Here is a 26,818-nt window from a genome sequence, read left to right on the forward strand (position 1 = left end):
GTACAAGGTGCAAGTAAAAAAGACTCATTGCTGCTTATAGGTGAGCAATCACCACTCCCCTGAATACCTCAACTGAAGGGGAGGCGATGATGTTGCCAGGGAGTGAGTTCCACCAGATGACGGTTCTTGGGGAAAAGGAGTTCGAGAATGACTATCCTACCTAGGATGATCTGATATATTTGGGTGGTATGATCTGGTATTGCATGGGACTGAGATATAGGTCTGGATTGAGTGCAATAGTTTGGTTCTGGAATTTGTAGAGGAGGGTGAGGCTGGCTGCCTGGCATCGCTTTTCTAAGGTGTCCCATTCCAAGGCGTTTCATTCCAAGGTGTTTAACATGGCCGACATGAACAGTTCACTGGCTGAAGCCAACTTGAATCTGATTTCCATGAAATATGAACACTGTGATGTTTGATAAACCTTATCTTTATTTGTAATGGTTGTGTCTAGGTCTAAACTTACGTGAGCAAAATACACATGCAGTGTTATGGTAGCAACTACACAGTGTTAACTGCAGGTGTAGAAGGCTATAAAGCTCTTTCCAAATGACAAGAAAGAAGTGGATATTCCTTAGTTTTATCTTTCCTCAAAGGTTGATGGAATTTAAACAAAAAAGGCAACTCCTATTTGTAGAGCACTACTGCCCTCTCTAATAAAAAAAATACAGCAAACATCGCCAAAAAGGTAATCCTCCCAAGAAATTCACATACATTAATTAGATGTCTAATCATGCTTTATTTTTCATAATTTTACTTCCCTTTGGTGATTAATAATTAAAATGATTAATCACCCAAGATAAGTAAAATAAAATAAAATAATTAGACACAAGGATTAGATGCACATATTTAAACATCAAATTTAGCACATAATATATGGTAGGGTTAACAAAACAAATACCAAATGCATTCATTTATTTAGATACAATATAAAGCATAGTTCTACCAATCAAACAAAACATGCTTGGCTCAGCAGCAGCAGAGCAAGCACAATGTGCATTGTACATGTATATGCATCCCAGTGTGTGATCATGACAATAACCTGCATAAACTATGGCTAGCTCCAACTGGTCTTCCGTGATCGACAATTATCATTAAGTTATCATAAAAATTGCACGTACCCAGACCTACCAAGTCTCACGCATAAGGCGTGAGACTCACGCATTTGGGCTCTGTCTCACGCTCACACGCACATCAACCATTTTCTCATGCATTGGGGCCAGACCGGGGAAAAAAAAAAAAAATTAACGACAATGCATTGCCAAATCGCGCTCGTGTGTACAAAAAACGCAATCTACAATAATTGCACAATATTCAGATTGCACGCAGTTCATCAGAATCATCAACTTGAGCTGCCCATGGAGCTGCCGTACAAACAGAGCGCAAATTTGCAGATTGCGCACGCTTTTGCTCTGCCAGCTAAAATTCGGCAGAGCGCGAAACACTTATTGCGCACAAGTTTTTCCCGATTCGTTTAGCAAATTCGTTAAATGCGCTCCACCATTTAGTCCACCATTTTTAGTCGATTATATTTTATTTTGGAAGGAAATAATCTGACACAACCGTACCTCCACATTAATCATCAACATCTCCCTCATGTGAGTTTTAATTATTCTGAAGAGGTTGTTTATGCATTTTGGAACACTTTTTTGTCCACAATTAAATTTCTGAGTTTTTTTTAATTTTATAAAAAAGAAAAAAAAAGTTGGGCGGCGATTTCGAAAGGCCTTCTATGATTATTTATGCATGCATTATAGTCAATGCTAATTTACTACATGTACATGTATGTCATCATTTATTTGGTGTATGATACATGTAGTATAGAAAACAATTAGACCATGGGATGGGTATTGAAAAGGGGGCCTATTTTGGGGGGTTCCGTGGTCCCCATCTCTGCACCGCATGAAATTTGACGAACAAGGGTTTTCAATGGTACTGAATCCGAATTTGGTTGCTGCCAAGCTCTAAAACTGCACAGTTCGTGAACAGACTAATTTTGGGGTAATTTTAGGTCAAAAACAGTATTTTTTTATAACGTCTGTATACACTGGGACTATTTACCAATCGTTCACGGCAGTGCAAGAACCTTTTCTAAGTAATTAAAGGGAAGGTACACTATTGGTAGTTGTCAAAGACCAGTGTTCTCACTAGGTGTACATGTTTCTCATAATAAGCATAAAATAACAAACATGTGAAAATTTGAGCTCAATTTGTCATCGAAGTTGGGAGAAAATGATGAAAGAAAAATACCCTTGTTGCACGAATTTGTGTGCTTCAGATAGGAATAAAAGACTTATTTTAGTAGGAAATTACCTCTATTTCAAAATCTATGCTACTTCAGAGGGAGCCGTTTCTCACAATGTTTATACTATCAACAGCTTTCCAATGCTCGTTACCAAGTCAGTTTTTAAGTTAACATTTGTTTTGAGTAATTACCAAATGCGAACCTTCCCTATAATGTGAACGATTTCAATTTTACCATTTTTTGTCCGATTAACATGCAAAGGCCTACAACAAAAACCCATGATTTTTATTGATTGAACATCAAGTACAATGCCATTTGTTTTTTGTTGCTACGACGTGCATGTGTTAATTTTTTATTATCACATGCGCGGCCGAGTTATATGTGGGACGCAGAGGCACTATTTTGTTCGTATTCCACTCGCGCTTGTGTGATAACTTATAATTTTGTCGAACGAGCCTGTAAATCAGCATCCTTTTATTCAGGGGTTTGAAGAAATACATGTACACTGTATGTTATAATGGTACAGTGTGGGAACGAAACACGATAATGCTTCGAATGATGTCACCCACATCGCAGGCTTCCGAGGATTTGTAGATCACTATTTGTAGCCGTAATTGTTTCTTTTTGGGATTTGGTGCAGGATTTTCGCCAAGCAACAGCAAGTAATGGATTTTCTGTATTTTATTTCATACTTACATACAAAAATTGTGTGGTCCAAAAGTGGGGGCTACAGTTTTGACCAATTCTAGCGATCATCCCATGGTCTAAATATGTGGACCAAGAGAGGCCTTCATCAAAGCTCACCATAGGCCTTCATGTACTGCAGAGTCGGTGGCACATACATGTACATGTAAACACCATCTCTATCAACTCAGGAGAACTTGCATCTTCATTATTTTAAAACTTTTACATATAGTATCTATAGATGTAGTGTGATGAGTTGCGCTTATCTAGACCATAATATTAGTGCATTCACTTCAAATTGGTCGCTCTGTAATTTTCCTGAAATAAAAGATAGCTTAATCGAAGGGCGTGTACAAGATTTAAATACAAAGTATGATTCCTAAAGTTTATCTAATTTTGTGTACTTTGAAAAACAATGATTAGTCACACATTTTGCACAATACTTATAGATATAAATACAAGTTAAGAAAACACTTAAAAAACAGTGCAGCAAAACAAAATAAGCAGAAAACCAGACAGGACAGGATGCTACCAATAGGGAAAATGGAAGTAAAAACAGGATTTAATGATAGAATTATGGTTCTAACCTCTCTGACAAGTTGTCACTATCACTGTGGATGAAACCAAAAAATAAACGATGACATGTTTTGAAACCCATGATGATGAAATCTAAACAATCAAGCTTGATGTGAATGGCACTCTACACCATGTGCACAGCAGTCATTTTATGAGAATAGTGAAGCATTAACAACAAGCAGTTTGGATTCTTGGGGTCTTTACAGTTGTGTAAATTGTTCATCATAACGCATCCCAACACGATTCATATGTCGTACACTCATCTGAATCCCAAACATTAGTCATCTGCAGACATTGATGAGTTAAGTTAACCCTTTCAATACCATTGTTGAGATTACTCGACCAAGGACCACGTAATGCAAGCGCGTCCTTACCGTTGTTTTGTCGACATGCGCTGTGTAGTGCCTCCATACCAATCAAGTTTACTCAACAACAAAAAAGACCCAACGTTTGAGAGCACGTACATATTTGTTGACGTCCTCTGTTATTAAGTTTTATCGGATGGGCAGCCTGTTTAGCAAGATTTACAATGGTGTGTATTACGATTTTCAGAGAAAAGTACACTTCAAGATTTCACGCTTCTGTTTTCTCAAAAAAAAAAATCACCATCATGTCTACTCGTGACACAGAGGTTTTGGCCAATATGTTTGCCTTTAGGGACTAAAAAAAAGACTTGAAATATATAAGACTTTTATACTATTATTACTATTATTTGTCTCAATGTAGTCAGATGACAGCAGAGAAACGGACTATAGAGTGGTACAGTAGCTGAACCGAGCACGGCACCCGCTCAATGCCGTGGACTTGGGCGTGAACTTGGCGGGCCACTCAGGCTGGTCCAAGTGACCATGGTGGCTAAACATTTTTCAAAACAGATTTTTCAGCAAAATAGGCACTGATGTTTAGTACAATTGGAAGTACATGGTAGAAGCTTATAACCAAATAGGTTTGTCTGATAAGTTTCTTAATACTTTTCATGAGGAAAAAATAGATTGAAAATCTTGTTATTTTTCTTGAGACTGAAATCACAAATAAAAATTGAAGTAATAAGTCAGAAATTTTGCAAAATAAAATCAAGATACAGTGAAATTTGACATTCTATGAAAGATCATCCCATAAGCTACAAATTGTATGCACATAGGTTTTCAAAAAAGATGTGTTCCCACTGAAAATCCCACAAGAAAAAAGTATACACTGCAAGTTGCTTTTTGTGTGAACAAATGCGGTACACAGCAGTGCGATCCCTGTAAAAAAGTTGTATCAGGTGGGCTTGCAATAAACAATAAGGTATTGAAAGGGTTGAAGCTGTGTATACATCAGATTGTGTATATATAATTTAAAAAAAGTAAATTTAAATACTAGTTACCATGAACAATGACAGAAATAAATAATTAACTTCTTTACCCGCTGAGTGTGAACATATCCTGAAACATACAGAGCACATAGAGTGGTTTAGCCTCCTCATCTAGTCCCCATGGTGAAAAGTCATATCTGAAAAAATGCACAACTACATATTGAAAACAAAATTACAAACTAAAACCTTGAACTGTTGTTCATGCCTGAAGTGTTATGGAAGTATACTTTTATAGAGAAAAGTCAATATAAATGACATAATTATGCAAGAGCATTTTAAACAGTTAACACTGGATAACTTTATCAGCATGCAAATTAGACATGCAACATTTCATTTTATCCACACACACTTTCATCCAAACCAAGAAGACAGATGGCAGTCAGCAATAATGATCAATTCTGCCTGTTTAGGGGTCATTGTGTAATCCCGATTCAGGGCTTATGTTCTTTTGCTGCAAAAAGAAAATTGAGTGGCATCTAGAGGCTGCCAACATCATATTTCAATGTATTTAGGCCGATACTACATGTACATCTTTGGTTCCAGCCATTGACCCAATTGGTGGCAGTTTGATTGCATTTACAATACCTTTGATGAAGTTTAAAATGTCTTTCAAAATCAGGGTATGAACATACGCGCTTATCCACCAATCAGATGGTCGGACCGAAGGGTGGTATAAAAACTTATATACTACTTCCTCTGTTTTTATTGCACAGTGCGTATTGCGAGTACCAATGCGTCACGATCCGTATACAGACAGTGCAAAAAATACCTTCTAAACTTTGTGCGCATGCATGCTGTTTGTCGCAAAATAACGTTCTGAAATTTTAAACTTTGCGCAGTGCAAGTGAGACTGGAAGATAAATTTGTTATAACACGCGCACTCATGGAATATTGAATAGAAGGACTGAACTACATGTTTCTACCAAATGCTAGTTTTCTCCTTATGGTTACTTTGATGATGTATTTTGTACAATACCTTGCAAGTTGGGGCATAGGATCTGGTAATGCAACCTTCTTAAGATTCTCAAGATCTTCATCGTGACACTGGCTATGATAACTCAACACTTCCAATGCTACTTTGTGTTTCTGCTCAGATCGATGAATTTTGTCATACAACTGCAATAAAAATCAAAACACAAAAATTAAGATGTACAGTTTATCTGCCGACACAAAATCATAATGATTGACATTTCAACTACATTAATGTATTTGACAGAGACAGGAATCTGAAATTGTAAACCTTCCAATATGATGAGGTATAAAGACTCCTGGCGTGAAGTTGTGAATAGGATCTCTGTTGCGACAGCAAAAATGATGATGATGTAATGACATCCCATCAACAGAATAACCAGGCATTTTAAATCATTCAAGTCTAGAAGAGAAGAACTTTTGATGAAGTTTTGTAATAACTTACTTGGATTCACTCAATTTCAGAACACGTTCCCCCTAATAACAAACAACGGACCTACAAGCTAGTTCTGGTCCCCTTGTATAATGTACCTTACTGACGGTACACTGGTTCCACTATTTTGTCTCTCGCTCGCATTTTGTAAACACCAGCTGGTTGTTTTTCCATGGGCTTCTTTGGATTGTTTTTTTTAAATATGCAACTATCTAATTGATAATTACTTAAAAGGTTAATAGCCATATTTTAGATTGCTAAATGATGTACTTGATTTTGCCAACTAAAGTTTCCCGTGTCTAAATTTTGTTTACCCCAATGTTACAAGTTTAACAATAGCAATGAAGCAATTTTTATATCAACTGAAATGTTTTGATCTTGTTGACAGTCTCTACAGATTCTGAGCAATGGGTGGATTCTTATTTAGTCAATTTTGTTTAGCTTTGCTTCAAATATAAATGTGTACCGCTTATACTTCAAATGAGAACAATTTATTAGTATTGTAAACTGTACATTTTGGCTTTTAGCCACTGTATTGCATTATTTTTTAATAAAACATTAATAACAATACTACTACTAATAATAATTGATTGTTCATCTACAGGAGGCTTATACGTGTACATTGTACTTATCGCAGCAGTGATTAATAGCCACTTAACCTGTACTCATCCCTGACTGATAATGTGATATTGAATGATTAGCCAATCTACAAAGTGAGTATTCTACTTGCTACATTGTACCATGACATAAATGAATAGCCAACAGTAACATAAAGAATAGATGTAGTTTGGTTATTACCTTAGCATGATGAAGAGCTAATCCACAGAAAACGGCAAATGTCTCAAATGCCTGCTCATCTACTTTTGTAAAAAGACCTTGCTTTTTGTTCACCATCTGTACCACACCAATGACACTGTCAAGTTAAATACAAGGAAACAATTATTAGTGTGCTTATAAGCTTTACTTGTAGAAATTTAATTTGACAAACCTTGTGAGTAATGTTCTTCATAACCACCTGCACACAAAATGCTACGTTTAACCAGTGTGGCATGCATCTGAAAATGACAATTGCTATTAAGATACGGTGTATAAACGTTGCACAGCCACTACCAACAACTGTGAGAATGAAATAGGTAAGAATTAAGCAATTACACTGTGAGACTCAGTTCCTACTGACCAAACAATTCTCTTGAATTTAACCAGAAGGTTCACCATAGCGCTGTTCTTAGTTTGGTCTTTGTTTGTTGCTGGTTTGCCCTTCCATCATCATTTAGTTCTTCTCATTTTACCGTAGCATTGCTGTCGTGCGAACCACCTCAGTTGGTAAAACTCCTAAGTATAAACTATACAATGCTCTTTTTTCAATGCCCAACAATTCATATTGTTTTGGCCAATTCATGATCATCTGTCGACATTTAACTTTTGCAAGCAATGAATTTCCTTGTTTAAAGGTTAATTTTAAGATTTGTTTTATCACTTTATGCAATCATCAATATGCTTATCTGTTTGTTGGTTTGAACTTTGCCTAACTATTGAAAACTTTGGCTATTTATACTCAACAGATTTTCTCGTACATTGTTCACAATATTTTGTCCTTCCTTTTTTTCATTCAGAAACAAACTAAAATGAGTTACTTTCAGTTGGTTTCCCATAGTCTTTTGTCTTAGGGGTGATTTGACAGTCATTATATTATTAATTACACAAAGTGATAAGCATTATCTGTGTATTGCAACATTATGACAGTATTACACAACTTACTTTCCTCTGTTGTAAATGGGCATACACAAAATGGTCTTTGTTACATAGCCCGTCTGTTGATCAACCTCCCTTTGGACATTAACAAAAGGAAAACAAAAACATTTCAAAAAACATGCAGTTAAAATGTACGATTAAAACATTTAATATTTAACTTCTTACAAAAAGTTTAACACTTTTGAAACTGCACTCAATTGAAGATTTATTGACAAACAAATGCCCCCAAAGAGCATGTCAACTTAATATTTCTTTGCACATTTAAAACGATTTGTATACTTACTTGAAGTACTAAAATTAGACAAAATATGGTTACATAAGAGTACTTTGTTAATAAAACTGTGTCATTTACTGAAATCAAATTTTTCTAAGAATGCAATTATTATGCTGAGTTATGAAAAGCAAGACACTATATTATTATTATTATTATTTATAATTTATGCGACCAAACTAAAGTTACAATAGCACAAGGATGAACATTAACAGAAAAACAGTTTACAAAAAGTAAGTAATAGACATAAAAAAAATACAAAATTATATAAATTAATGAGTTCAATTAAATAAAAAATGAGTTATTGATGACCGACCTGTTGAAACGATCATCGAGGTAAGCATCAGGAATATTAAGCACCTGTCCAGTAGAAGCAACATGACCAGCAACTCCTTTATCCATGGAAAATCTGTCATATATTATCAACACAAACATCCATCATTGCTTTTCAAATAAATTACATCTAAAAAAAAACTAAATAATTTAACAGGTCACCACTCTTGACATTTCCAAATGAGCATAAACACACTTTGGCTTTATAAGAAAGAAAAGGAAGACAAAGCAATGTCTTTTATCTTCAAGTACGCCCTAATCCTCCAATCAGATTCGCAAAATGTAGTGGTGATAAAAACCTACATGTATATTGCACGGCTAATACCACTACCTGCGTCTTGTGTGTTCTATAGTCACGTGCCAAATTTGCTTGAAGATAAATACGTTATCACACGCGCGCTCGTGGAAATACGGAAAATATAGCGCAGAAGCGCTATATTTTTCCGTATTCCACTCGCGCTTGTGTGATAACTTATATCTGTCAATGACGCATGTAATCAAAATGTGCACAGGTTTTCACAGGTTTGTCACAGGTTTTCACATTTTGTGCATATGTTGAGATACACCAAGTGAGAAGACTGTCTACATGAACGACAATTACAAAAGGTGGCCAGTGTCTTTAATGATTCATTACCTGATCTCTTTCTGTTGGTTTTCAACTACCTGCATTCCTACACCATTACCAACATCAAATATCCTTGCATACAACTCTCTCGTTTTATTCTCAACAAGAAAGAGGGATGCCCGATCCGCTGATACAAGCTTCTGTGCAAAGTTCTGTGATGTCATCAAACACATTAAGACCAGCGGTTAATATTTACACATTTTTGGTTGATTTAAATTCAACTAGAATAACCTCAACACTAGAAAAACTAGAATAACCTCAACACACTATAGTGAACAATATAGGAATTGCAAGATCAATTTGGGGTCCAGTGGGAAAGGGGGTCCAGTGGGAAGGGGGTCCAGTGGGAAGGGGGTCCAGTGGGAAGGGGGTCCAGTGGGAAGAGGGTCCAGTGGGAAGGGGGTCCAGTGGGAAGGGGGTCCAGTGGGAAGGGGGGTCCAGTGGGAAGGGGGGTCCAGTGGGAAGGGGGTCCAGTGGGAAGGGGGTCCAGTGGGAAGGGGGTCCAGTGGGAAGGGGGTCCAGTGGGAAGGGGGTCCAGTGGGAAGGGGGTCCAGTGGGAAGGGGGTCCAGTGGGAAGGGGGTCCAGTGGGAAGGGGGTCCAGTGGGAAGGTGGGTCCAGTGGGAAGGGGGTCCAGTGGGAAGGGGGTCCAGTGGGAAGGGGGGTCCAGTGGGAAGGGGGTCCAGTGGGAAGGGGGTCCAGTGGGAAGGGGGTCCAGTGGGAAGGGGGTCCAGTGGGAAGGGGGGTCCAGTGGGAAGGGGGGTCCAGTGGGAAGGGGGGTCCAGTGGGAAGGGGGGTCCAGTGGGAAGGGGGTCCAGTGGGAAGGGGGTCCAGTGGGAAGGGGGTCCAGTGGGAAGGGGGTCCAGTGGGAAGGGGGTCCAGTGGGAAGGGGGTCCAGTGGGAAGGTGGGTCCAGTGGGAAGGGGGTCCAGTGGGAAGGGGGTCCAGTGGGAAGGGGGGTCCAGTGGGAAGGGGGTCCAGTGGGAAGGGGGTCCAGTGGGAAGGGGGTCCAGTGGGAAGGGGGGTCCAGTGGGAAGGGGGGTCCAGTGGGAAGGGGGGTCCAGTGGGAAGGGGGGTCCAGTGGGAAGGGGGTCCAGTGGGAAGGGGGTCCAGTGGGAAGGGGGTCCAGTGGGAAGGGGGTCCAGTGGGAAGGGGGTCCAGTGGGAAGGGGGTCCAGTGGGAAGGGGGTCCAGTGGGAAGGGGGTCCAGTGGGAAGGGGGTCCAGTGGGAAGGGGGTCCAGTGGGAAGGGGGTCCAGTGGGAAGGGGGTCCAGTGGGAAGGGGGTCCAGTGGGAAGGGGGGTCCAGTGGGAAGGGGGGTCCAGTGGGAAGGGGGGTCCAGTGGGAAGGGGGTCCAGTGGGAAGGGGGTCCAGTGGGAAGGGGGTCCAGTGGGAAGGGGGTCCAGTGGGAAGGGGGTCCAGTGGGAAGGGGGTCCAGTGGGAAGGGGGTCCAGTGGGAAGGTGGGTCCAGTGGGAAGGGGGTCCAGTGGGAAGGGGGTCCAGTGGGAAGGGGGTCCAGTGGGAAGGGGGTCCAGTGGGAAGGGGGGTCCAGTGGGAAGGGGGTCCAGTGGGAAGGGGGTCCAGTGGGAAGGGGGTCCAGTGGGAAGGGGGTCCAGTGGGAAGGGGGGTCCAGTGGGAAGGGGGGTCCAGTGGGAAGGGGGGTCCAGTGGGAAGGGGGTCCAGTGGGAAGGGGGTCCAGTGGGAAGGGGGTCCAGTGGGAAGGGGGTCCAGTGGGAAGGGGGTCCAGTGGGAAGGGGGTCCAGTGGGAAGGGGGTCCAGTGGGAAGGGGGTCCAGTGGGAAGGGGGTCCAGTGGGAAGGGGGTCCAGTGGGAAGGGGGTCCAGTGGGAAGGGGGTCCAGTGGGAAGGGGGTCCAGTGGGAAGGGGGTCCAGTGGGAAGGGGGTCCAGTGGGAAGGGGGTCCAGTGGGAAGGGGGTCCAGTGGGAAGGGGGGTCCAGTGGGAAGGGGGTCCAGTGGGAAGGGGGTCCAGTGGGAAGGGGGTCCAGTGGGAAGGGGGTCCAGTGGGAAGGGGGTCCAGTGGGAAGGGGGCCCAGTGGGAAGGGGGCCCAGTGGGAAGGGGGTCCAGTGGGAAGGGGGGTCCAGTGGGAAGGGGGGTCCAGTGGGAAGGGGGTCCAGTGGGAAGAAGGTCCAGTGGGAAGGGGGTCCAGTGGGAAGAAGGTCCAGTGGGAAGGGGGTCCAGTGGGAAGGGGGTCAAGTGGGAAGGGGGTCTATTGTACAAAAATACGGTATTGCAACAGTTGTTTATGGGACTACATTTAGGACTTAATTGTTCAAGTTTAGAATTAGTGCAGCAATCTCTGACACACTTTGAGCATTTGCATAATGTGAATTGCACAACACATGGGAACAAAAACCATTTTGATCAACGTTCCACGACACAGAAAAATAGCTTAAATCGCAAAAGGGGCAGGAACACTAAATAATCAATAAAGTGTGCCTGCCATTTTAAAACGAACAAGAACCGTTTGTTCACTCAATGCTAATGTAAAACAAAGTCTATTTTTATTGTTTTTGTGGTATTCAGTTCCATGAGCCTTCGCTGGGAACCATTAAAAAAAGTTTGTTAACAATTTACGCAGGGTGTTGTTTTGGGTTTTTTTTATAGGGGGAGGTTTCTATCAAATATTACAGGGTATTAAACTTTTTTAATAAGGAGTGGTTTGAGGTAAAACCATTTGAATATCTCTTTTGTGTAGTGTTGGTTCTGAAAAGAACAGGTGGTTAACGACTGGACGTTAACAGTACACTCCGATTCAGGAAAAATATTCACATGGCGTTACCACAAACCTCCCTTAAATACATGTATACTTCCACCATGCAAAGTTTCAAATCCTACTTATAAATAATATTCATCAGTCATTTAGTATGAAAGAAGATTTTGTTCAGGTTCTACTCCTTTTATTAAAAAATAAAGTTGAAACTCTTACCATTATCTTCATGATAACAGTATCCATGCTGATAATATCTTGAAAAATAGACCTGGAAAATGATAAACACAATATTTAACAAAAGGGTTGTCAATCATTGAACTGATTGGCCAACATAACCTCCTTGGTAAGCATCAATGCCTATAGGCGTGTTTCATTTTTTATTTCATGAAGTTAATAAACATGGGCAGTGGAAGTTACCTTAGCAAAAGCAGCCTTTGGCAAGCTATGACTACTACATAGCTACATGTAGAAGAACAATTCTTTATAAAAACAATCATTTGATAAACTGATGTCCACATGGGAGCAAGAAATTAAGAGGCATGAATTTGCCCGATGTCTACTTGTTTTCAAAAAGAAACTGGAGAACAATTTTTTATTTTAGGTTTTAATGTTTTGAGTTTTTATTTTATTTTGTCTTTCCTTTTTTAAGTCAGGGTTTCATAGTGGTAATGATATTTTCAAAGAAAAACAACGAATCCAGAAGCTACAAAAAAGTTCAAAAAAATATAGTCGCTAGTAACTACACTGACTTTCTAGAAGAGATAGCATATTTTGTTTTGAGGCCATGTTATGCGGAAATAAAAAAATAAACTAGACAGCGAAGCTGCCATGGCGAGCTGCCGATCGCCAGATAGAACCAATGACTGACAGAAAAACCAATCATTTGATCAACTGATGGTCACAGGGGTGGAGACATTGACAAGTATGAAGTTAAGACCATTTAAGGTTTTCATCTTTTCATATTATCTACATGTAAGCAGCAATATTTGATTGAAGTTTTAAATCTGTACATCATTGCAAAAAAGAGTGATGAACATTTAAAGGGACACGTTGCCTTGGATCGGATGAGTTGGCGGTATAAAAAGCATTTGTAACCATTTGTTATAAAATGCATATATGGTTGGAAAGATGTTTTAAAAGTAGAGTACAATGATCCACACGAATTCGCCTCGAAATTGTGTGGTTTTCCTTTTGCTTTGCGAACTAACACGGTCGGCCATTTATGGGAATAAAAAATTTGACTCCCATAAATGGCCAACCGTGTTAGTCGACAAGGTAAAAGGAAAATCATGCAATTTTGAGGCATATTTGTGTGGATCATTGTAGTTTACTTTTAAAACATCTTTCCAACCATATGCATTTTATAGCAAACAGTTACAAGCGCTTTTCAAAGACCACCTCGACCGGCCCAAGGCAACAGGTTCCTTTAAGGTTTTCATTGTTTTAGCTCATTCAACTTGAACCAGTGCACACACACACATTAATTGAACTAGTCAGTGGTACATGTATACACATGTATACACGTACAAGAAATGTATTCAGATGTTTAATTTCCAGAAGAATAGTTTCAATTCAGTACATTAGTGCAATAAGAAGTTATGTCCATTTAAGGTTTTCATTGTTTCAGCTCATTCAACTGGAACCATTGATGCACTCTTTGAATTTTCTCTCTTCATATGTATCTATACGACAGAAGCAATGTATTAAGTTTCAAGTCAGTACATCGTTGCAGTAAGAAGTTATGACCATTTAAGGTTTTCATTGTTTCAGCTCATTCAACTGGAACCATTGATGCACTCTTTGAATTTTATCTTTTCATATGTATCTATATGACAGAAGCATTGTTTGACTTAAGTTTCAAGTCAGTACATCGTTGCAATCAGGAGTTATGATCTTTTTATGTTTTTCATTGTTTCAGCTCACTCAACTGGAACCAGTGACAGAGAAATTGATTTTTGTTTAAACAAATTATTTCAAAACTTTAAGATTTAAGTTTGAGTTTGTTTCTTTAAAATCCAGATGTCAATGTTTGACTTTGAGCCTGAAAAAAAAACTTTACCTTTTTTTTTGTATTCCAAAAACTTTAAAAAAAAAATTATTTCAAAAACTTTAATATTTTCTTATTCCAAAAATTTCAACATTATTGGAAAACTTAGCTAAAAACTACAAAAAATGACCGACAAGTATATATATTAATCTCACTTGGGCTTGTACATACCAAAAACAACTCAACTCAAAGACTGAAACTTAAACCAAAAACTTTAACATTTCCACTGAGTGCGGACGGCCGGACGGACAGATGGACGGACAGACGGACGGACAAAATCGGTATTACATAGGCTCGCATACTGCTAAAGCAGCTCGCCAAAAAATCATAATGTTCTCAATGTATAAAACCCCAACTTACTTGGTTACAGTCAATAGGAAGTCATTTAGTTTCCTCTGCTTGCTCATAGTAACATACATCTAGAAAAATAACATTCAGAAAAATATACAGTTACAGACCAACAATTTCAAAGAAGGAATACTTGCATTATGATTTTATACACACGTATCTAAGGCCTATCCAAAGTTTTACAAAGCATTGGGGGAGGGGGCTTGGAACCTGCGCATGACTTTAAAAGGTGAATCAAATATTGAACTTAAAAAATCATCAGAGGCAGAAGGTCTCACTAAACAATTTGGCAAAACACTTGCCCGTCATGATTTCAAATGGATATCACTTGGATTATACAATGTGATTGACATACATGTACCCACATTTTCAAAAAAAGCATGCTGCGACCTCCTGCTGGCAGTGCAAAGGATTACAGCTGTGAGGTGGGATATTTGGGTCGTATATATAATAATAGTAATAATAATAAACACTTATGCCCCTTTCTGAAAAGGATCTTAAAAAGTTAGCTGTTTGCTGCGTAATCTTTAGAGATGTAATAAAAACACAAATCTGCGTGATGAAACAAACACAAATAGCTACAGTACATGTGATGAAATTGTCACAGACCCCTAATACAGATAACCAGGATAAATGCCCTCCTCCAAAAAAAGCATACCTGTTTAGAATTGCCAAGATCAGTCAGGTGAAATGATGCAGGGCATGATAACAAAGGTCCCAAGCGATTGCACAACGATCATGCATGCACAAAACTATTAAGCAGCACACGTCATCACCCGATTGAGACAGGTTTGTTTGTTCCAGATATCCAAAAAAATGGCGTTGGTGGAAGAAAAGGTTGTATAGCTTAAAAGTTACTTTCATGACATGCAATGAGCGAAAAGCATCGAATCAAAAAATAAAATCCTTGAATTTGGATTTTCCTCTTGCCATTGGCGATAAAATGCTCTTGGATACACTCATCTTTGAAGTGAGGATGCTGAGAAGTAGCATAAAAAAAGCAAGCACCAATGGCGCGCTGAGAAACAATCGGTGTTAACCTAATGCATTTATTGTACATACACATTACACTTTGAAGGCTAGGGACCAGCGAATTGCATCAAGATGCTTACATTTGGTTAACTCTGTACATCATCTTACAGAAGCCTTTCATTTCAACAATTTTCTTGTACGTAAAAGTTCATACTGCCCTGAAGACCCGTTTCAGGTATGTTCATTTCAGAGCATTTGCCTTAAATACATGCAAGCCAGCCTGATAAATATAACTTACCTGAGCAAAGTGAACAGCAATATTTGCCCATACAATGAAGGCACTGGCCGTCTGAAAATAAACAAAAAGATTGAATAGATATAATCATTAAGTATTTTACAATTGGTTTAAGTGTACATGTAAGTGTTGATTAAAAAACCTTAAGACAGTTAACAGCTAATTAAACATTGCATTTATAGCTTTGCCAAATTCACTAGCTGTGGATATCCACAGCCAAGCTGAGATGCCACAAGCATTATGTCTTAAGCCAACATAACAATCGAAATGTTATAATTTGGTATTTGGAAAGTTAAATTGAAGTCAGTAAATTCTGATGGTTTTAACCACTTCTTGTCTGTATTATGCAATCTTTAATCTTGGGCGTATTAAGCCAGTTTGGAAAAGTTTGGCATACATGTATGAACACGTCATCTGACATCAATCAATCAATCTATACGTTTATTCAATGTTGCAAATATTACAGTAATTAAAAATGAATAATACAGGGCTAAAATTTAGTCAAAATAATAGTAAATGTACATTTTATATCTGTGATACAAAGTGAACTTTAAACAATTGGCAACATCTTGGTCCAGGGTGAAGCACCGCTTTTGTTCCCCAGCCTACGAACTGACATATAAAAATGTCAGACATACATGTACATGAAAAGACAGAACAAAACAGGTGTAAGACAGAAATAAGGTTGTTGTCTTTTCCATAATATGCCAAATTAAATTCAGAATCTTAGCACTGATTTATAAAATAAGTTTAAAGTTTTTTAATTAAAAATAGAAAGAGTTAATAATGATTTAAAAGAGTCATTCAGACTATTCCAGATTAAAGTGCCACGCTGGACAACACGGTTCCATTTTGGACAACGCGGTTCATCATAAAGGTTATTCCTAGCAGTGCAGCGAGTATAATAGGAATGGATGTTTGAGGTTCGTGTAAAACAGGGGTTGAAATAAGCAGGTAAAACATTATTCATTTCCTAAGCTCATGAAGTGGTTAATCTTAGGTAGATCCTCATGTACACACCTGCACACACAGACTCCTTCATTATGAAGTTACTGAAGATGTAATGTAACTAGTAATAATGTACATTCATAAACACCCCAGACAGTTTCGCTACTCCTATTGGTGGAGAGCACGTCACGTGGGGGTGTTTAAACGGATGATAACACCTGCTAGAAGTGTTTAAACACGGCTAGAAGTGTTTATGCGTGGCTCGTAATGCAATCAACATACTGGCACTGTAGTGCATGCATACGCTGTTGAGCGCCGCGCGCAATTTGACCCTTTACGAAACGGAGCCTGATAAAAAATTACAGACATCTTTATACAGATTTTCCAACATAATTACACCTTTTAGCACTAAAAGGGCATTTATGAATGGGAATAAAAAAGTGGTGACTCGGTCTTGAATGTTGGTTTAAAACCTTGCAAGGTCGTGGCTCGGTCCTTTCTTACACAGCAACAACTCTGCCGGTTTTAAACGAACGTTCAAGACCTCGTCACCACTCTTTTATTCCCTTACTATTTACCTCTTGTGAATCTTCAGAGAATGCTTCTTTACCATGATCACTGTCGCGATAAAACTCCATCACCCCTAAGACATGTAAGACATTCAACCAGTAAATCAATTCATTAGACAGTATGTTCTATAAGCCTTTTGAGGTATGGTGGACGTGATAGGAGTACTGTTTGGTTTGGGTGTATACACAAATATTTACCCAAACCTTATAGTGTTGTAGCATTGTGTCTGCCATCTCAAAAATGCTTATTCATACAAAGGCAACTACTACAGGTATACAGTACATTGTACTAAAAATGGAAATCCAATGACTCAACTAAAAAAAATCATCTAATCACTCATTCATTCGTTTATTTATTGCTATTATTGAAATTCTTTGTCGTGAACAGTGCAAAAACATTTTAATTGAATCAAAGAAAGAGTTTTGTCAAGGAAATACACTCAAAATTCATGAATACATGTAGGTGCATACATGTACATGTACCAGTTGCCCTTTTATGTATTTACATGTACATGTAGTGATGAAGAATCAAAGACAATAATGTATAGATGGTTAAAAAAAGTAAAAGCGTATTGCTTTTCCAGTTGTTGCATGTGTGAAATTTACGTGACATTGTTGCGCAATATTACAAGTAGACTAGTGCTCTGTATTTAGGCCAACAACTACGACGAGTGACTCATGTAGATCAAATGGAAACAAGTCACTCATTAAAAAGGATGTAGAATTCTGAGTTAAGGGTCTTAAACTCATTCCCATAATGGTCAGCAATTCTTCAGCTTTTGAAACTTTGAAATATTATGATTTGCACTTGATAAGTGTCATCATGGCATCATTGCTCAGGTTCCATCTTTATCTTGGAGTTCAAATGTCTGCTGACTTTCAAGATTTAACTTAGTTTCATTATTGACTTAATTCAACAGTGACAGAGTAAAACAATGGTCTTTCCGGAAAATTGTAACATATGCTATTCTGTTCGCATCGTGTGGAAAATGGCACCTTTTGGTTATCATAATATCCGATCATGCAAAGGTCGATTTTGTATTGGTTTCACAATTTAATTAAGCATTTTTATTTATTTATTATTATTATTTAACCGGGAAAACTTGATGATGAATTTTTTTTCACAAAATTCTGAAAAAGAAAATTAACACACTACTTGTCATCAAAGGAAACTGCAAATACATTAATAACAAAAACAATGATAATATTTATAAAGAGCCTTTCACAAAGGTTTCAAAGCAAAAAAGAATAAACAACTATTGTTGTAACTTTGAAGAAAAAAAACAAGTATTTAACAAGGCTTTAAAATTCAATGGATGGTACTTGATGATGGAAATGAAGAAGGAGAATGTTCCCCATCGTCAGTCCATAGTGAGGGATGTAGGGGACAAGCACTAACGGGAAGTGAAAAAAGATTGTAGAAAATGGCAAGAGCTATGTGCTTTATTAGAAATAATAATGAGTGATCCATATTTATAACGTCAACTATTTTGAAAAGGTCATTAGCAATTTGGTTTTCAAGCTCTAAAAACATATTCAAACTCCATCTCATATTGACAACAGAGTTAAAATTATGGCTTTTTCCTTTAACTTTCGGATGATGGTCAAATTAAAGTCAATTGTGCGACTCATTTAATTAGATTTGGACAAGATTTTCAATGACATAAAGGTTGACGTTAAAATTTGATAGGATGTTACTGGACAACTGTGCTGTGTTCACATTGAGGTTCAATTGTCCAAAGAGTTTTTAGGTTCAATTCTGATTATTATTGAGTTATCCTGTTTAAAAGGGTTCAGGGAAGAAAAGAAGGACATGAAGGAGAAGAAAAGAGGAGAAGTAGAAGGACATGAAGGAGAAGAAAAGAGGAGAAGTAGAAGGACATGAAGGAGAAGAAAAGAGGAGAAGTAGAAGGACATGAAGGAGAAGAAAAGAGGAGAAGTAGAAGGACATGAAGGAGAAGAAAAGAGGAGAAGTAGAAGGACATGAAGGAGAAGAAAAGAGGAGAAGTAGAAGGACATGAAGGAGAAGAAAAGAGGAGAAGTAGAAGGACATGAAGGAGAAGAAAAGAGGAGAAGTAGAAGGACATGACGGAGAAGAAAAGAGGAGAAGTAGAAGGACATGAAGGAGAAGAAAAGAGGAGAAGTAGAAGGACATGAAGGAGAAGAAAAGAGGAGAAGTAGAAGGACATGAAGGAGAAGAAAAGAGGAGAAGTAGAAGGACATGAAGGAGAAGAAAAGAGGAGAAGTAGAAGGACATGAGGAGAAGAAAAGAGGAGAAGTAGAAGGACATGAAGGAGAAGAAAAGAGGAGAAGTAGAAGGACATGAAGGAGAAGAAAAGAGGAGAAGTAGAAGGACATGAGGAGAAGAAAAGAGGAGAAGTAGAAGGACATGAAGGAGAAGAAAAGAGGAGAAGTAGTAGGACATGAAGGAGAAGAAAGACAATCAATGCAGAACAATAACAAGAGGTACTCACTTAAAGGCACTGTACGTGTTTGGTAATTGTCAAAGACCAGTCTTTTAACTTGGTGTATCCCATCATAACCATAAAATAACAAGCCTACATGTATAACAACAATTGGTCTTCGAAGTTGCAAGAAAATGATGAAAGAAAAACACCCTTGTTGGGCGTATTTGTGTGCTTTCAAGTAGAAATAAAAGACTTCTAGCTAGAAGTCTTTTAATATTTAAGTGAGAAATTACCTTTCTCAAAAACTACATGTACGTTACCTTAGAGGGAGTCGTTTCCCACAACGGTTTATACTATCAACAGCTCTCCAATGCTCGTTACCAAGTAAGTTTTTAAGTTAATATTTGTTTTGAGTAATTACCAAACGTGTACCTTCCCTTTAAAACACCTCAAACAGTTAGTGGTTTACTTACCTATTACATCGTCATTGGCTTGCAGTATTGGGAGTGCAAGTACAGCAGATGCAGCTACGTTGTCTGCTACAATACCTTCTGGGTATTCAGTCTGTAAAATATGTTCAAGTGGCTTAGTTTCTAATTGTTACATGTGATAAGCATTGTGCATATAACGCAAATGTATTAATTCTGTAGTATAATGCAGTGATAATAAAGAGGCACAAACATAATGGTATAGAAAGGTTTGCGGAAGCACCATGTAATGACTATCTCTAATAAGTTGGGGTGGTTCCGAAAAGAACCGTTGGTTTCAACTCCAAATGGGAAGTCTAGTGGGAAGATAACATCCCGTTTCCCTGACATAAACCTTGCCACATCCGCATGGAATCGGTAGACTCCGGCACGGGTAGAGGGGTCATGCGAATGTGGCAAGGTTTACGTCAGGGAAACCGGACATAACCTTCCCACTAAACTTAAGGAACACTGAGCACACTGAAGGAGGGGAGACTTCGACAAATCAGCCATCGTCAAACATTCCCACATCACTGACCACCAAGTTGACTGGGAAGCAGCAGAAATCATCGCTCCAATCCAGGCATGGCACCCAAGGCGCATCAGAGAGGCCATCGAGATTCATAAGCATGACACCATACCCCAAGGCATCGGCTTCCACATCGGTGACATCTGGCTCCCCCTCCTCCCGACCAATGGATCTTCTATATCCATGGTCACTCCCTAGGCCCAAACCCCTCAACTTAGTATCAGCCCCCCACTACTTAGACTGCTTTGGGTCATCTACATGTATACCCTCAGTCCTCTAGGCCCCACACCCTCACTATCCCCTGTGCTTGATCCTACCGACACAGTTCAGTGAGCACACACACCCCATACACCACCCAAGGCTCCAGAGCAGGATCCAGTTTCACCACACATCACCTAGCTCCATTTCCAGCCTTTCATTTCCCGCCTTCGTGCATCACCAAGCTAATCCACCTCCACAGTACTTTAAAAGCAGCATGCAGCATCAGAGTCCAGCTTTCTCCAGAAGACGTTCAGAGCGTACTGAATAAAACGTTGAGTTGAAACCAATGGTTCTTTTCAGAACCACCCCAACTCATTAGAGATAGTCATTACATGGTGTTACCACTTACCTTACTATATCGTATTTCCACCATGCAAAGTTTCAAATCCTACCTAAACATAATGGCTCAACTCAACTTAATTACCTTAGTTTGCCAGGAACATTATGATTATTGTAACCTCCATTTCATTCAGAAATCACGACCCACTCCAAATTACATTACATTAGAACGAATACTACATAAATCCAATTTTACTACTCTTTCAATTTGATACATACCGTATACATCTCTGAAGTATTGATGGAGAGTGCAGAATGAGCCACATAGCCTGCTAAAGATTTGCCTATACCAATTGGCCATGTCACACTAGGTTCCTGTCTGCATACAGTACAGTAAATACACTTTAAGGTAAGCTTTCAAAAAATACACAAATTTAAACTAAAACATAAAACAAAGGCGCCCCAAGTTTTTACACTTTGGGTCTACATGACACACAGGTGATGCATACATGTAACTGCTTCAGGATGTTTGGGGTTCCCAATGATACATGTAGAATGAACAAAAACAGCTGATAACAGTCCAAAATAATGCACATCATCCCCCCCCCCCAAAAAAAAGAAGTTTTATTCCCATATTTACCTCTATGATACGTATAGGGATACAGTAATTGCATTCTGCACCTACCATGCTATGCTTTGCTTCACCCGTACAAAAAGGAACAACAGCCTCTGCAAAAAATACCTTATGAAATTCCTTTCTAAAGGGGTTGTTGTGTCATACATGTAATCGCATGCAAATACTTGTCAGACAATTCACTTACCCATCATGTTCCGGATTGTATTCATACAGTTCCTAAATAAAACAAAATAAAATAAATAAATAAATAAATGAAACTGTACAGGTTGTATCAACCTCACCAACATTCAGGTATTCAGAACCAGGGCCCAAACGCAACCATGTTTGTGACTTTTGATGTGTTCTCTTTGTTGTATTCAGAACCAGGGCCCAAACGCAACCATGTTTGTGACTTTTGATGTGTTCTCTTTGTTGTATTCAGAACCAGGGCCCAAACGCAACCATGTTTGTGACTTTTGATGTGTTCTCTTTGTTGTATTCAGAACCAGGGCCCAAACGCAACCATGTTTGTGACTTTTGATGTGTTCTCTTTGTTGTATTCAGAACCAGGGCCCAAACGCAACCATGTTTGTGACTTTTGATGTGTTCTCTTTGTTGTATTCAGAACCAGGGCCCAAACGCAACCATGTTTGTGACTTTTGATGTGTTCTCTTTGTTGTACACCAACATTCTTCAACATGTTTACGATGAAGAAAGCAAGCCTCATAAACCACGTACATTTCTTTCTCAGGACCATTAAAAGCAGTGGACACTATTGGATATTAGTTAAAATATTTATTAGCATAAAACCTTACTTGATTACGAGTAATGGGAAGAGGTTACTAGTATAAACATTGTGAGAAACAGCTCCCTCTGAAGAGACGCAGTTTTTGAGAAAGAAGTAATTTTCCACAAATTTAATTTCGAGACCTCACATTTAGAATTTGAGGTCTCGAATTTGAGGTCTCAAAATCAAGCATCTGAAAGCACACAACTTCGTGTGATAAGGGTGTTTTTTCTTTCATTATTATCTCACAACTTCGACGACCCATTGAGCTCAAGTTTTCACAGGTTTGTTATTTTATGCATATGTTGAGATACATAAAGGCTAGTCTTTGACAACTACCAATAGTGTCCAGTGTCTTTTAAATGTGGTAACGGTAAGTCAATACTACATTAATCAAGTTCACAACCTATTAAACCACTGATACCCACTTTCTAGATGTCAGTGTTCAAAAAGACGAATAAGATTCAAAGTTAAACCTCAATACCTTCACCTCACCAGCTGTCATCCCATCAAGTACATTTTGTGAAAGCAGTGTACAGCCTAAAGATCAGGCCCTCAGGCTCCGACAGATTTTGTAATAATAAGTCTGAATTTATCCACCACTCTGACAGATTTGAACACAGAGATGAAAATCTTCTTTTGCATACACCGGGAACAATAACAAGGTCAGATAATAACAGGCCTTGGGATATGTCACTGTATGGCTTGCACAGACAAGTACTACGTACATACATGTAGTCACACAAAAGCAAATTTAATAAAAACGTTTCCCATGTAAGGACTACACCCATTCAAACAAACATATTGATAGGAATATTGATCAGTTAAATCAGACCGTTAGGCTTTAACTACATAACAAAGTGCCGAAATAAAGAATACTGTATCCATGTTGATACATGTACATGAACCTAACCTTTATAATACTTATTGGTAACACGTTTTTCTTAATTATATTGGGAACAAATAAAAATTAGGAATATTTGTCAGAACCACACATTTTAAAGCATAGTTTATTTCAGTTAACAGTGGACTCAGCCATCTCATAAATACACCTTAGAAATAAAAAATCTTTCGGAATGCAAAAACAAATGTGTAGATCAGTGATCATCCAAATCAAGATACACTGTGATGGAAACATGCTGGAAAAATGAACAACCTCTTGGTTCATGTGAGTGTACACTTGTCATTAAAACACTGTTGATGCTTGGTTACAAACCAGTATACATGTACACAATACATTTGTACTTACCGTTGCATTTTCGGTGACAAGGTAGAGAGTGAACCCATCAGCCTGTATTTGAGATGCAATACATTCAGCCATTTCATGCAGAATCCGAACACGGCTGGCATAATGCTGTAAATCTTGGGTTAACTCATGCACTAACTTTTTTCTGTCGCGATGATGAACACCTTTCTATATAAGATATGAGAAAACAAAGTAGGAGTGGAAGAATTGTTGTGGAATAAATGACTGAGTATTGATTTTCATTTATCAGTGATAATTGATCAGTGATTGATATTCCACTTAAAACAATCTAGATTGTATGATGAAGGGAAACATGAACCAGGCAAGGAGTTCCAAAGAGATGCAGTTTGTTGGATAAAACTCTTGGAATGGATCTCATGATTCTTAAGTTATCAGTTGGACAATATTTCTTTTGTTTTAGCTATAGTCGAACTTGACATTTAAAAGACATAACATCCCTGAGCCAAAACAATAATAGATTTCTTGGGGAACCCAAGACCAATCCACAAACCAAGTTTGGCGTAGATATGCCAAGTACTTGTTGAGTTACCACTTGCACAACATTTCTTTTGTTTTATCGATCTTGACCTTTGACCTAGAGTGTGTTAGGGGTCTAAAACAATGCTTCTGGGGGATCCTATGACCAATCCACACACCAAGTTTGGAGTAGTATCCAAAACTTGAAATTAATAAGAATCTAAAATAGAAATCTTTCATTATTGTAAATTAACCCCCTACAAAACAGTTGATTTGTTATGTACATGTATATTACATCAGTTAAATGATGTTACATACATTAATGAAGAAGCCCCTAGCTTGAAGTGAAACGTAACTACTAAATTATAAGTAACATACATAATTTTGGTTATTGTTGTTTGTTGTAAAAATAAATATTTTAATTCTTGATCTTCAACAATCCAGATGATTATTTAATGATATTTGTGTACACATGTATTTAATTATAAAAACATGTCTGATTTTGTGTATCTTGTAGAGTTTCAACATACAACCATGACAACCACCTGAATTAAACAAAGACAGTGTGCAGCTAAATGCACAATGGTATGCAGCAATATTACACATGTCCATCTCACATTGTACACAGATATAACAGGCACTGTTTCCATAGCAACAATTTGAATGATAATAACAAAAATTCATCTCCTTAAAATATGTACGTCATAAGAAACCATGGCAACTGAAATAGGTAAAGTGGGTCATTGCCAAGAGAGCTATGGATGAGCAGCCACTAAGAGTATTAAGCTGTAGGTCTATGCAGGTGACAATGACATTGACCATTTCACATATCATCATGTATACAGTAATCTTGCTTCAAGTGTTTTTGATTTTGTTTACTCTTGATTGGTGAGCACATAATTTCAAGTGTTTATGCACACGGTATACATGATGTATTGTCAGAAAGTGATCACGAATCACTTGTTATTTTGTAAAATCATGGATCCACTCTAATACCCAAATAAACTTACTGTAGGCTATATTATAAAACTTGAGGAATTTAGTTTGTTATCTTTGTGAAATCTTCTCTTCATTGTTAAGGTCATACGGTTTTTATATCTCTCTGCATGATGGAGTAACATCTTGACACCTTAATTTGTTCATTCGTTCACATCATATACAGTTATTGGGCAGATAAAGATAACTCTTATTTGTGCATGTAAGACAAATTTTATTGTCAGAAATCTTACATTTAAAGCAAATTATTTAAATTTAAGTATACAGTAATGAACATACATTTGTGGGTGTAATTGTTTTTGCTTTTCCTTGTGATGCATGATGGACAACTGCTTTTCATGATAAATGGGAAATAACTCATGCACACGTACGTTAAGTGCTGTGTTGTTTTTTCAAAAGACAAGTTGAAATGTATTGTTTAGTTTACATTGTACATTTTTTGTTGTGGGAAATTTTGCAATGAGAAAGTATATTCAGCATTATGAAGACATTAAGACCATGTCTTTGTACAATACATTGTACATTGCAATACCATGCACTCCAGTGGTATACAAAATAAGAAGATACACAGACAATGTAGGCACAGACAATGCCCAATTTTGTTTTATTTGCTTTGTTTTGCTTGTTGTGTGTGTGTTGAACTACTCCTTTAGGTACTACATGTAGACACGCATCAATGTTAACATCTCCCTTTAATGCCAATAAGAAGGCCACTCCACTCTCTTAGTTACTATCACCATAACAACATAAATCAATGTGTGGGTATTTGTTTATGACTGTGTGCCACACTGCTGTGTGTGCAGTGAGTGTGCACAATATGTTGTGTGTTGCTGACACCCTGCTCTACACATACAATGTACATGTAGAGGCCCCTCTTATTAGGAATTTCACTCAGCTGAAATTCATCAGATGAAATTCATTCAATGTATTCAGTGCATTTTAAGAGTTTCACCAACTGTCCATTTACAATCTCAAAAGCATTCTTTATTTGACAGTAAATATTTTTTGTTTAATAACGTTATTTATTTTATTTTATTAGTCAGCGAAAAAGGGACTATTATCCCCGTTGGACTTAATTAATAACGCCACATTTAACATGAATGTTTTTTTGTGTGAATTTTGCCTTGGAAAAAGTACCAAATTTAAACCATTTCAAAGTTAAATTAGATTTCCAATTACTATTCTTAATTATTAGTTTTTCTCAATGAAATAGTGAGGTGTCCCAAACAGTATATAACTGCCTCAAGGGATAATATCACGCTTTTGAATTAAATATGACTGCATCAACCTAAATGTCTTTCCCCATTTGGCTCTTTGAGGCTAAAGACTCTTTGCATTCTCACCAATCATGACATTGCAAATCCTGTTACCCAATGCGAATAGCAAATAGAACAAACATTGACTCTTACCTTCCAGTGATGAAGCTTTGGTGTTGGGGGACCTACAAACAATAACAAGGCACACATTATATTGTAGAAGAAGTCCAAAGGAAAAAGCCTTAGACTAGAAGGCATATGAGCATGACATAAAAGGAAATGGGATGGCAGGTGATATGGACTTCTCAATGTGAAACAGGAAATTACATCCATACAGTAAGATCCCATTTGCC

The 26,818-nt window shown here is 38.2% G+C and overlaps 1 protein-coding gene across 4 annotated transcripts in view; it reads right to left on the minus strand.

The window, feature by feature from the left end:
• Positions 1-26,818, minus strand: part of LOC139952113 (probable 3',5'-cyclic phosphodiesterase pde-5) — a 66,268-nt gene that overhangs the window by 17,882 nt on the left and 21,568 nt on the right. For all 4 annotated transcript variants that reach the window (XR_011787870.1, XM_071951071.1, XM_071951070.1 and 1 more), the window contains exons 5-19: positions 26,619-26,650; positions 23,740-23,904; positions 21,909-21,940; positions 21,367-21,466; positions 20,025-20,115; positions 17,153-17,217; positions 15,630-15,680; positions 14,372-14,430; positions 12,181-12,232; positions 9,249-9,391; positions 8,598-8,690; positions 8,017-8,085; positions 7,057-7,171; positions 5,833-5,972; positions 4,907-4,993 (exon numbers count right to left, since the gene is read on the minus strand). Coding sequence is in view for 3 of the 4 variants with exons in the window: in XM_071951071.1 (XP_071807172.1) it covers positions 4,907-4,993; positions 5,833-5,972; positions 7,057-7,171; positions 8,017-8,085; positions 8,598-8,690; positions 9,249-9,391; positions 12,181-12,232; positions 14,372-14,430; positions 15,630-15,680; positions 17,153-17,217; positions 20,025-20,115; positions 21,367-21,466; positions 21,909-21,940; positions 23,740-23,904; positions 26,619-26,650 (1,294 nt within the window). In the remaining variant the exon portion in view is untranslated. The remainder of the gene's footprint in view (positions 1-4,906; positions 4,994-5,832; positions 5,973-7,056; positions 7,172-8,016; positions 8,086-8,597; positions 8,691-9,248; positions 9,392-12,180; positions 12,233-14,371; positions 14,431-15,629; positions 15,681-17,152; positions 17,218-20,024; positions 20,116-21,366; positions 21,467-21,908; positions 21,941-23,739; positions 23,905-26,618; positions 26,651-26,818) is intronic.

This window comes from Asterias amurensis, chromosome 20 (genome assembly GCF_032118995.1).
Source record: "Asterias amurensis chromosome 20, ASM3211899v1".
In the NCBI taxonomy this organism is placed as follows: Eukaryota; Metazoa; Echinodermata; class Asteroidea; order Forcipulatida; family Asteriidae; genus Asterias; species Asterias amurensis.